This window comes from Lemur catta, chromosome 5 (assembly GCF_020740605.2).
Source record: "Lemur catta isolate mLemCat1 chromosome 5, mLemCat1.pri, whole genome shotgun sequence".
Lineage (NCBI taxonomy): Eukaryota > Metazoa > Chordata > Mammalia > Primates > Lemuridae > Lemur > Lemur catta.
Genome location: NC_059132.1, coordinates 49961645 through 49974041, shown reverse-complemented (window position 1 = coordinate 49974041; position 12397 = coordinate 49961645). Strand labels below are relative to the sequence as shown.

The 12397-nt window shown below is 41.8% G+C and overlaps 1 protein-coding gene across 6 annotated transcripts in view; it reads left to right on the top strand.

Moving 5' to 3' along the window:
• The window catches only part of PHACTR1 (phosphatase and actin regulator 1), a 499845-nt gene that overhangs the window by 402683 nt on the left and 84765 nt on the right, over positions 1 to 12397 (top strand). For 5 of the 6 annotated variants that reach the window (XM_045551755.1, XM_045551754.1, XM_045551751.1 and 2 more), the window contains 2 exons: positions 8287 to 8454; positions 10566 to 10772. In XM_045551755.1, the coding sequence (XP_045407711.1) occupies positions 8287 to 8454; positions 10566 to 10772 (375 nt within the window). The remainder of the gene's footprint in view (positions 1 to 8286; positions 8455 to 10565; positions 10773 to 12397) is intronic. The other variant, XM_045551756.1, reaches the window with a different exon arrangement.

Genomic DNA, 12397 nt, shown 5'->3' with positions numbered 1-12397 from the left:
TTGTGGGTCCTGAACATATAGATTCCCTGGTCCTATGGATCCTTCAGTGTCTGCCATAAATCCTGATGGTGCACAGACATGTTTAAACACACTTACACATAAAACATGCACATACACACACACCCCGACAAAATGACCTTTCCTCACTGGAAAAGAAAACGTGCCAAGGAGCTCCTGCAGTTGTTTGTTTGTTTGTTTGTTTGTTTGTTTGTTTGTTTGTTTGTTTTAAATAAGACTTTCAAGTCTTTTTAAATGCCCAAGAATCAAAGGATAACACTCCTTAGAAAATAGGCAGTGTTTAATAGAAATATATTGCTTTCTATGCTGTATATATGTTTAAAAATCTATAAAATTATAACTGTAGTATCACTGTAGTCATATCAACTCCCTAAAATGAGACAAATTGAAGAAAATGCCCCCAATGGAAGTTGACAACTGCCAAGGAGCTATTTTCAACTTCTTAGGCTTAAAGCTTTTAATCCATCAATGAAATCCTTAGATAAATTATTTCTTAGTTAACTGTTGCTCTAGCGTATCATTTTACTATGGGAGCCACCAGCGGCTTCAATTGCAGTGATTTAAAAGATTATTGGGATTAACAGAAATTTGTTCAAAGCTCTGTGAGTTACAAAACAATGGCTATGCCCCCTTAATGAGTGGATTTTTTTCCTAGTGGAAAATGTACATTAATATAAAAAAAAAGCTTACTAATATTAGGACCACCACCATAACCAGAGTGACACTTCTGTGGGAAGCACCTTCAACTCTGAATTTGAGATGCACTTTTTGGTCAAAGGGCACGTCTGGGAAGCTAAAATGTGAACAGAACAAGCCGAACAGCAGCTCCTGTCTCAGAGGGAAAGAGCAATTAGCAAATGCTTGCATTAGGTTCCTCTTCCGTGTCTTCACAAGGATAATTATTTGCTTCAACATAGAGTGGCTTGACCTTTTTTATTTTGCTTTAATTATAGACATTGGTGATCATCAGTAAATTAGAATGTGTTTGAATTTGCACAAGCATGCGTGTGTAAATTCTACACATTTGCATTACCAATAAAGAGGCAGTATAGCTAAGCCTTCCTAATGTTTTCAGCCTGAAATTGTCACATGACATTTCACTTATATAATAATGTGTTTTTTACAACGGAAGCATAAATGTAGCCATGATTTCATGATGTTGTTCATTATTCTCTGCTGCAAGGATTAACAGTTAACAGAAGTTGAGTTTTAACTATGACAACTACGTGTCTTATTTATAAAGCATTGCTGGATTCATCTTGCCATCCTTAAGGAAGATTAAGATTTTGAAATACATCACTTTAAATGAGATCTCACACACCACATGGTACTAGCTCAGCACCTGTTAGTTATGTGACTTCACACAAGTTACTTCTAGTGTTCACGTTTTTGTATAATATTAGGATAATTTAGGTACTAACTTCATAGGATGGATGGATAGATAAAATGAACACAGCCAGCACATAGTAAGTTCTTGAAATATTGTTATCTTGTTTCAGGGGTGGTTATTATTACTATCATTATAAAATGCCCAGCATTGTGCTTGGCACAGAAGATACTCCAAAAATGTTTCTTTCACCTTTAATTTCTTCCTCCCTGTGTCTCTACTGTGTGCAGAGCCTTTGTATGTAGGGCACAGACTTCTGGACCTACATGGAAATTTTACTTACTAGTTTTTTAAAAATGAGAATATAAAACTTTATTTAGCTAACAATAAAGCAGAAATCCATTAGTGTACTTCCCAGTTCTTGCTGTAATAAGCCCAAACAGTAAGGCAGACAGTAGCTCATCTGTTATTTCATGCTGATTGCAAGTTCTTTGGGGGGGCTTTTTTTTTTTTAAATCTCTTCCAGCACCCATGCAGAGAACACTTTGATCTGAAAGGAAGTAGGGCATCATCTAGCACATTACTTTTGTTTTCAAAGGACGGAAACCGAGGTCCCCAGAAGTTAGGTAGCTTGTCGCAGGCCAGTGATGACAAGGACAGCAACAGGGCTGTCCCCATACTCCAGGCTGGGAGGCTGGGGCTCCTTTCTGCTGCAGCTACTGCTTCTCTGTACCTGAGAGTAAACGAGAGGCGCTCACCAGCACAGCTCTGCTCACTGGGCTGCAGGCGTCCCGGGAGAGCGTGGTTTATAGTTTATGACACCATCCTTTCTAGCACCTATCCATGGCTCCTTCGATTTCTTTTTACCCGAGATGGAAAAAGCATTCTCTTCCCTTGAGTCTTCAGATTGTTACGGATTTGAGGGACCCACGTTTAGCTCTCTTCTTCTGTCTCTGAGTTTCTGAATCATGTGAGAAACCAGACAAATGGGAAAGCAAAGTAGAGTATCGCCTTTATCACTGTTAAAAGCTGGTATGGAGGAAGTCATAGAAGGGCCTGATAATTCTTCTGCCCCCAAGCCTCAACCTTGAACTAGCCCACCAAGTGGGGAAGTCGGAGTCCTGAGTCAATACTGATTCAGGATGGGAAGGACAGAGGATAGATTGGTTCACCCAGAGGAGACACAGGGACCAATGCTTATATCCCAGCAGTGAGGTAGCCGTGGAGAGGGTGGGGGAAAACATCAGGAGTGCTTGGGGGAAATGCCTCCTCACAGAAACCTGAGGAATGGGTTATCCTCTCTAACAAAAACTGTTGTTTTTTTTTTTTTTTTTTCATTTAATTTAACATGGCAGAAAAAAAATTAACATGGCAGCATGCAGTTTTTCTGTATCAGCTTTTATAAAGGTAAGCATCTTTACAGGAAAATCAAAGTTAACGATCATTAAACTCTACTTATATCATGCCTAATTCACTTCAGAACTTGCCAACCTGCACACATATTTCGTTTCAAGTCATTGTAATCAGCATGTGCATATTGTTCTGGATTCCTGCTTTTGTACTTGACATTATTTCAAACACCTTTTCATGCATCCACATCACCCACACGGCCATTTCATTTGCATTTCTCTCATTCCTGAAAAGGTTATGCATTGTACAAGTGGCACCTGGCCCTTGCTTTTTATTTACCTGAACAAATACTCTTCCTACTTGGAATAGTTTGTTCTTTTACTAGTTATGTTTAGCACACACGTTTCCATTGTGTTGCTTTTTTCTTCTATTTGTTGTACAGCGTTTCATTTGCAAATTAAAAATCAGAAAGTTTTATGAGTAAGTGGAAACTATCCATCTGGCTTCCCTCTTGCACAGCCTGAATAAGTAAATTTATTTCTACTCTTCTATTTTTTCCTACTTTTATTTAGTCTAGTTTTGAGGTTTTAATTTTAGTTTTTTGATCTATATGAAATTTCTCATCATATTGGTTCAATATATAGATATAAAGCCATTTTTCGCACTCATGTTCAACTATAATTTGTTAAATAAGAATTTTTGTATCCCAGGAGAAATACATTTTTAAACATATTTTTATATAAACAATAACTCATCTCATTAGAAAATCAGATTCAGTGGTGAGCTTAAATTTATTAGAGTATTTTTGTTCTTCAGAATTAGAATTAACACTTTCTTAAATCTTAAATTTCAAAGGGCCATGAACCTTTTCAGAGCTAAATATCCATTCTTCATACATTTTTTTTTTAAGTAGAAATTGCTGTTTCATAGGTATCCATGAGACCCTGAAAGAATTTCTGTCACCCATTCTCTGTGGTGACATTCACCTATAAAAAACAACCTCAGTTAACCTTGAGTTTTGAGAAAATTTAATTGAGCAGAAGTTGATGTTGATCACCCCAAACCAGAGGGTCTCTCTAAAGCAAACAAAGAACAATAATGAAACAACAAATGATAAAAAAAAAAAAACACTTGGAATACAGACACAAAGATGACATCCAATAGAGGTGGATGCAATTAAACTAAACCAAGCAAAAACTTCTCTGATTGTGTCTTTTGAGCCAAGCTTCTGAATCAAAACTTTTACATAAATCATAGTTTTAAACATCGAAAACCGTTCTGTGCAGGACAAGATCCTGCCCTAACGTGTAGTGCATCTATTCTGAGCACATGTCCTCCATCTTCCTTCACCTGTTATCTTCCTTCATCTACTTCTGAGGGCTTAACTTCGCACCCTGACTTTTCCCAACTCTCCCAGCAGCCAGCTCAGGGTAGCCACACCCTGGCTCTGCCTTTCCGCAGCCGGCCCCACCCTCCTCACTCATGGCATGTCTGTTTTCTCCTTAGCATTTGGCAACACGCCTGACTTACCAGAGGAGAGGAAGCCTGGGGCGTGGTTAGGCTCCAGGGCTCTGAAGGCAGCCAAGTGGGCAGTAGTTTCTACACGTGTCATAACAGGCTAACGGCAAACCTCTACCTGCCTCATAAGGTCGTTATTAGGGTTGGCGGTTTCTGGTATGTGATGCGTGTTGTTACTACAGCCTCTCAACAGCTGTTTGTCAACTGAATGAATTCATCCACTCTCACTGGCTTGGTGTTAACTTGACTCTCCTAGCATCTTTGTCTCTTATGCCTCATGAGAAGAGGAGGATAAGGCTGGCATAATCTCCAGGGCCAGTTTTATATCTGAGATCCATTGCTTTTCTAGGTCTCATTATTTAAATAAATTCGTGACCTTGACCTATGCTAACTTCAGCATACTGCTCTCTGCTGCTTTTGTGACCTGATTCTACCTTGGCAGATTTGTCTGCCTCTGGCTCACTTCACCCTGCTGCCCTCTCCAGCCCCGTTGTCCTTTGTGACAAGTTCATATTCGTGATCCACGGTTAGATGCTGCAGCCTCCTGCTTTCTTGTCCTCTCTGAGGCTTAAACCAACAATCTCTGTTGCATGGTGGCCACACAGAAAGCACTTCCTGCCCTAAACTTCATCATGACCAGGCACAGTTGTCGTTGCAGGCTCTCTTGCCTCCCCGACTCCTCATCCCTAACCTGGTGGTTCTCACGGTGTGGAACCCTGAGCAGCAAAAGCAGCACCAGCATCACCCAGGAACTTGATAGACATGTGTATTCTCAGGCCTCATCCTGCAATGACTGGGTCAGAGACACGGGAGGAGCCCCCCAGGGGACTGTGGTGTTTGCTAAAGTTTGAAAACCGTTGCCTCAACCCACCTCATCTCCTCTGCCTTCTCCCTTCCTCCTGTTGGCATTTTACTAATTCTTAAGATTGGAGGTCATCGTGTGCCAGCTTTGAAAGCCATTATCATAGAGAACTTTAGAAGGTAAAACATCAAGATAATTTCCAACACTCAGCAAGCGCTGTCTCATCCATGATAACAAGAGATGGCGAAGACCTAGATGGATGAAAGTGCAAGTAATCCATTTGAATCAGGAGGGTTAAATTCTTCCTGGCGGAACATGGGAACAGGTTTTTTAAATAATGTGAATGTTGAAATGCTGGTAAAGAAGCTGATCAACAGTACTAGTAAATAGAAAAAGGACACAGAGAGCCTAACTAGTCTTCAAATTACTCACACTTAGAATTGCCAGGCATTAGGGATTCCCAGCTGAGTCCTTAGCTTGATGATGGGTATACAAGGGCCGTTACAGTAATGTTCCTACCGTGTGTGTGTGTGTGTGTGTGTGTGTGTGTGTGTGGTTTGAAAATGTCATTAAAAAGATTTTTAAATAGTACTGGAAAGTGGCAGTGTCATTCTATCCTCATATTATAATGACTCAAAATCAAATGGTTTTCACTTTTGTTAACTACCCATCTTAGTTATAAATGATAGTAATGAATGTATTGTACCTATTAGTTTTACTTCTGCTAGATATGTATATGTGTGTGTGTGTATGTCTGTATAGATGGACGGATGAATGAACAGATAGATAAAATGGTTACCAATGTTAACATGAAAGAAATTACCAAAAGCTAAGATATGTATGTGGTGTGTACATTGCTGCTAACTGTGTAAACTGGAAAGCTGTTTAGAAAAACAATTTCACAACATCCACTGGACATTAGAATATTAATACATATACATTTAATTTATTGGAATTTATTCTAAAGGAAAAGAATTCTAATTGCAGAAAAAAACTGTATATAGGAAGATGGTCCTTGCTGCATTTTTTCCATAATGGCGTAAAGCTATCCCTTTGTGACCAACCATAGGGAGATAGCTAAGTAAACATCTGTATATTCATCTCGTATGATTATTAAGATGATGGCTATGCAAATTATAATGCTTATAATAGTAGGGGAAAAAGCAAGACACAAAATTTGATACATAGTAGGATTACAACTATGGAAAAATATGTACAGAAAAAAGAAACTATTTCTGTTGACTAGAGTGATGCTGTGATCAGTGTCTTATATCTGCTCCCATTTTTATTTTTTCAAAGGCAATGTATATTTAGCATTTAGGACAATGGAATTCCCAAGCTTGCTTCCTCCCCAAAGTGAGTTGGGCCTTTGTGACTTAGCAAAGGTACTTTTAATCCGTAGGGAGCTCAATTTTTCGAGAGTTAATATGTCCCAAGAGGAGTGAGCAATACTGCTTCTCTGTTACTAGCCTAAGCCGGCTGCCTTCGTGAAACCAAGATTCACAGAGAGAGTTTCGAGTAATCCAACTGCAGTTGCATCTGGTTGTTTTTCCAGTGTTGCTTCTGTGGTATTTTCATTAATAATTGTTAAAGTGTATGTATGCATCCTTGTCCCAAAGAAGCAGAAGTTGGCAATAGCGCTGAAACCCCCTTCCCCTCGGTTGTCTCAACCAGGAGTTTCACTATACTTGGAACATCAAGAATCAAAGTGGTTTCCTAGAGATGTATTAAAGCGAATGGCAGCTGCATCATTATTCCTCCAACTGGGAACTTTAAGCAGAGCTACTTCCCCTGGCGTCAGTTTGAACATGCTAAATAAAAGCACGTTAAGAGAACTGGGGAACATCCATTATGGGATGGTGATGCATTAACACTCAGCCAAAGACTCCCAGTTCAGCTGTGCAATTTCCACAGCATTGGCTTAGAGTCTGCTCTGCTCTCGTTTCCTTATTAATGAGTAGTAAGCATATTGTTGACCCCAATTATAATGACTTCTACTACCATTTGGGGCATACAAAAAGGCTGAATTAAAAGAAGAAAAAACCCAACACAATCTTCAAATGCCAGTGCTTGTCTGCTTCAGGTGATTGTTTTGGTATTCGTTATATTTTTTCTATGTTTACAGAAGATTCAGGACAAATACCATATGTCCTTGAATCATATGCTATTTAAAGCCTGAGGGTTTGTAGATTACTCTATTGAACATGCATTCACTGGGCCAGTTCTAATTGGTGAGGGGGATAGAGGAATCCTGTATGTGTGTATATATAGATAGATACAGATATAGATATCGTTGCTACATAAAATCATAACCATGGGTGCAACATAGCAAAAGGAAAGGATTATTTACCCAAGATTCACCTTGGAGTCACCTCATTGTTTCATTTCTACAAGTAAGTCATCTTTCTTCCAGTTTTAAGTCAGGCAGTTGCTCTGCTGGTTTCTGTGTTTCTGACGAGGCATAACTTAGTCTTTCATCTGGGTGTTTATTCATCTTACTGGAATGGCTTTCAGTCCTCTTTAAAAATTAATTTGACTTTAATGTCTAGTTATCTAAGACTCCCCTGGGCTGGGATGAAATCACACTGGGGGAATTTTGATTTGACAAATGGCCATTGTGCAGGAGCCTTTGATCCGCCACTGTGGTGTTAACTAGCTGGCCCTTGTTTTGCTGAGGGTGAGGCAGAATCAAAGTCTGTGGCACAGGGCATGATCGCTGGCACTGGGAGAATCCTGGCGCTTCCCGGCATCCTTGGGAGATGAGAGCCCACTCCCACCCAACTTTAGCACCTTGAGAAATTGGACAAGGAGGTAACCTGAAGAAGGGATGAGTCTTTTCCTAGGATCTTGCAGCTTGTTGAGTGACATGAAGCCTTTTGCTCCCTAAAGTAGGAATTCCCAATCCTGGTTTTCCAGTCTCTGAGGTCTGCTGAATATTTCCAAGTTTTTAAAAATGATGAGGAAAAATTAATTTTAATTCACTTCCATTTTTTCAAAAAACCAATGCCTAGAAAATGTGATGGATGCTGATTAGAAAGACAGAAGAAACAGGCAGATTGCTGAAGATCACTGGAAATTGTTGCCCTGATGGTTAGACAGACATATCTCTAAAGATAAGATAAAGTGTCTTAAAAGCTAAACAACAGATGTTGGCTTTCGATACTGACCTTGATAAAGATTGTTCAGAAGCATCTAGACGCAGCAGGCAGTAAGTGTCGCCGTTTCCTGGAAGGCAGACATTGTCTAACTCTGCAATCTCTTTTTCTGACAGATGGGGAGCTTTCCATATCGAATGAAGACGACTCCTTGGAAAACGGGCAGTCCCTGAGCTCCAGCCAGCTGTCTCTGCCTGCCCTGTCCGAAATGGAGCCAGTCCCAATGCCCAGGGATCCCTGCTCGTACGAGGTGCTCCAAGCTTCAGACATCATGGATGGGCCAGGTAATGCCCTCGGCAGGGTTGCAGAGTGGGACTCAGAGTGTGGTGCCAGGACCTTTGGCCTGGCTGAACTTGGGACCGTATTTTGGGATATTCTAGGCATAAGGATCTGGAAATTTGGATAAAACTGACCTCATAGTAGTTTTTGGTACATACTGAATGGTTCTCAAAATGGAGAATATTTACACTTATTGTTCCATAGTTCTTAAAAACTTTCTTTATAACCTTAATCTCTTTCAAGAAGGGAGGGCTTACTTTTGTAATATTGCTCATTTAAAATGTCACTGTTTTATTTTCACTCATTTTAGACTCATCTCTGTTAAGATAAAGCTGAAGAATTCTGTGTTTCTGATGGCACCTACCTAATTTGTCTGTTCAGAATGCCTGGGCGTACCCTTTAATATACCAGTTAATGGTGGTATTATATCAATTTAGTAAATTACATCAATTTACCGGATACAGTCAATTAATTTCATTGTCAACTACATTGTGTATGGTTTACTGGTTAAATTATATCCTGCCCATTGATGGGTTTTGGTGCCATCTGACCGTCACCTCCCTCTTTGGTCCAAAGTCGTCTGAGTGGTCAGTACTCATTCTCTCAGGTTGGTAGAGTGGTCCTAATTAGCCCCAAAATGGGTCCCTCCCAACAGCTGGTGAGGAGCAGTGTTTGTTGTCAGGAGACTAGTCTAGGGGAAGGAACCTGCTGGAATATGTGGAGTATGGTCAGAAAGGCCATGTCCTTTTGCCACATCATGGGTAAAATCCACACTCATGGGAGGTCACCCGGGAGGCCGGGAGGGATGGTGTGTCACAAAGTCAACTCCCAGGTTTCACTTTGGGAACTGGCGAGTCATTGCTCCATCTGTGGGTCCCACACTGATAACAATAGTGTCCCTTGGGACGAGGAGAATTTAGTGCTCACGAGGATTTTTTGCAGAGCTTTGATGCTGCACGGAACACTGTTAGCCACATCAAGCGGGAAGACAGAGGGGCAGGGCGGGGAGGAGTCATTTGTAGGCGTCCTTGCTGTGGCAGTGATGGGAGGTGAGAGGGGATGCAACTGAGTCACATTCCCTGTCCCTCCCCCCTCTCTGGCCCAGGGAGAGTTTTCCAAAGAAAGCAGTGAATTTTTAAATCCCGTCTTCCTTGTGACATTGGAATCAGATGGATTTGATTGTTTTAGTGAAATCTGCCATCCCGGAGTAGTCATAGAGTTTCACTCTGTTGTGGGCCAAGCTTCCAGCATGGGAGGAAGAAAGTGTGTGCTACCCCCCAGTGACAGCTCTTAACAGCAGCCAGCCAGGGGTTCCCCACAGGGAAGGAAAGAGTCAGGCCCAAAGCAGAGCAGTGGGGGATTTGAAACAAGAAAACTGTGATTCTGGTGAACAAGAGGAGAGAGGAACGGGAAAGAGTAAAAGGTGTTGACTTGAAGCATCTTGTGCCTGGCAGAGGCGGGATGGTGTCCCTAAAACTACAGAACACTGACTTGGAGGAGGCTGCTCAGCACTGAGCCCCTGGAACCCGGAGGAGCAGCCACCAAGACACGTGGGGGCAGCCTGTGTGGTGTCAGCTTTGCAGGCTGTCATCAGCGCCTGCTGTCCCAGACCTGAGGGCAGGACAGAGCGGGACCCAGTGGGCAAAACCAAGACTCCCTGTGTGTTTGAACCCACATTCTCCTCCCCGCAGCAAAGGGCAAATGGGCCCGAGCCAGGGGTTGGAGGGGGCTACTCACCCTTGATCTCCTGTAGCTGCTGTCCTGTCGCTTGTTGCTGTGGCCCCATGAGTCGCATTTTAGAGCATCCATAGGATTTGTGTGATAAATGCGAGTCTGAAATGATAAAGTTCCTGATGGTTTTGAGAAAACGCCCTCCTCTCTCTCCCTCTCGCTCTTTCCATCTCTCCCTCTCTCTTCCTCTGCCTCCCTCTATATCCCTCCTGCTCTATCGGATTCCTGGCGTCCTCGCTGTAACCCTCCGCACGTGCGTGGTGACCCGAAGCAGTCGGCGCTCTGCTGTGTTGCACTCCCGTGTCCCTGTCCTGTGTCCCCCGCCGGCCCCACCTGCACTGCGTTTGTGTAATGTCTCCTGTGTATCATGTGGTTGTCCCCTCAGTGTCTGAAGAGAGTCCCTCTGCCAGTGAGTGTGGAGTCCTCCTGTCCCAAGATCCTTCAGCCAAACCAGTCCTGCTACTGCCCCCAAAAAAACCAGCTGCTTTCCCTGGAGACCATGAGGAGACCCCAGTGAAGCAGCTATCCCTCCTCAAGCAACCCCCGGCCCTGCCTCCCAAACCCACTGCCAGGATTGCCAACCACTTAACAGGTGAGTGCAGCCGTCTGCGGGGGCCTGCAGCCCCTCCTTCCCTTCACGGGATCATTTCTTTCTCTCTCGTTCTTTCTATCTGAGGCCTAAATGCACCTCTCCGGGGAGGTTACCCTGTGGGATGTTTGGGTGTTTCTGTGTGTGTCTTGGTACCTGCAGTCATGACCAGGGTTTGTGCTTTCGTGTCGAGAAGCATTTGATATACACCTACCAGCCATTGCCTGGAGCCCTCGGTTGTGTGTATCTGTAAATATGTGCATTGTATTTATGTGACTAATTCAGGATCATTTGCCCATCTGGGCAAAGTCGATTCAGCGTCAACATTTTTGCAGAGATAAAGAATAATGCCTTCTTTCCTTCATGAGGAGTTTGTTAAGGCTTTAAATTTTTTGTCTTTAAGTTATTGATCTGAAGCCCAGTATCTTCCTTCTATTAAAATTTATTTAAAAAAGAAAAAAAAAAAAAAGCAAAGATAATCTGCCAAGCACATGGGAAATACTTTTAGAAGGAGAATTGTCCTAAAATGGTTTTTTGTATTTTCATTTTGATGTGTTGCTTAATGAATGTATCCACAGTTATTAAACTGGCATTCAGTGAAATCGCACTTCACTGCACGTTGGCTATGAATTAGATACCATTCTGTGATTTAAGGTTGTGGTATAATCAGAGATTTAAAGATTTCAGGGGGTTATTTCTCCAATTTTGATTATAATCCTTACCTGATACTGTCTTTTTACACTGTATTCGGTATTTTTATAAATAGTATCTAATTGATCTCTATAGCATTTTGTAACATTAATGGGGGTGGGGGTAGGGAAGAATATTCACCTATCTAAGAGTAGAAACACTGAGGTTTAAGAAAAATAAGTGACTTTTCCAGGGCTGACGGGAATTCTGGAATAGAGGCCCAGTTAGGCCCTGTGTTTCCCAACTCCTGCTTCAGTGAATGTCATTTCCGTGATAGCAGCTGTCTCTCATGTAGAGTCCAGCTTAGGCATGGGCTTGTGTCAAACTACCCTGCTGATGTGTATGTCCACCCAAGTCAGATGTTTGTGGTTTGGAAGAGAAAGAGCAATGTTTCCATCTAAAAGGACCATTCAGCACATTACTAGCATGTTGGTTCAGTGCCCCAAAATTCAAATTCACAGGAGAAAATGCCCTGGAAGCCTCCTTCTGAGAGATAACAACTGTCCGTTTATCTAATAAAAATTAAATATTGCTGTACATATTGTTTTATCACCTGCTTTTTGCACTTGGTGATATGTTGTGCACTGATTCTTAGTAAATATTTCACGACATGATTTTATTAGCTGCTTAGTGTGGCTCAGGGTTTACTTAACTGACTCCTTAAGATTTTTGCATCATCTCTATTGCAAAAACACAGTACACAGCAGTGAACATGCGCCATGGCCCACATGTCTTTACAAGCGTCTCTGAGCTTTCCCTAATTTATTTCTAGAGCTAGAATTGCTGAGTCAAAGACTATGTATCTTTTAAGGCTTTGATGTCAAATTGCCCTTAAGAAGGATTAAATATTGTGCAAAATAAACCCTCTCATGTAATACATAATTATTTAACACCCGTACTGTAGGCAGAATACTGTGCGAAGTATCAAAGCGAATTCA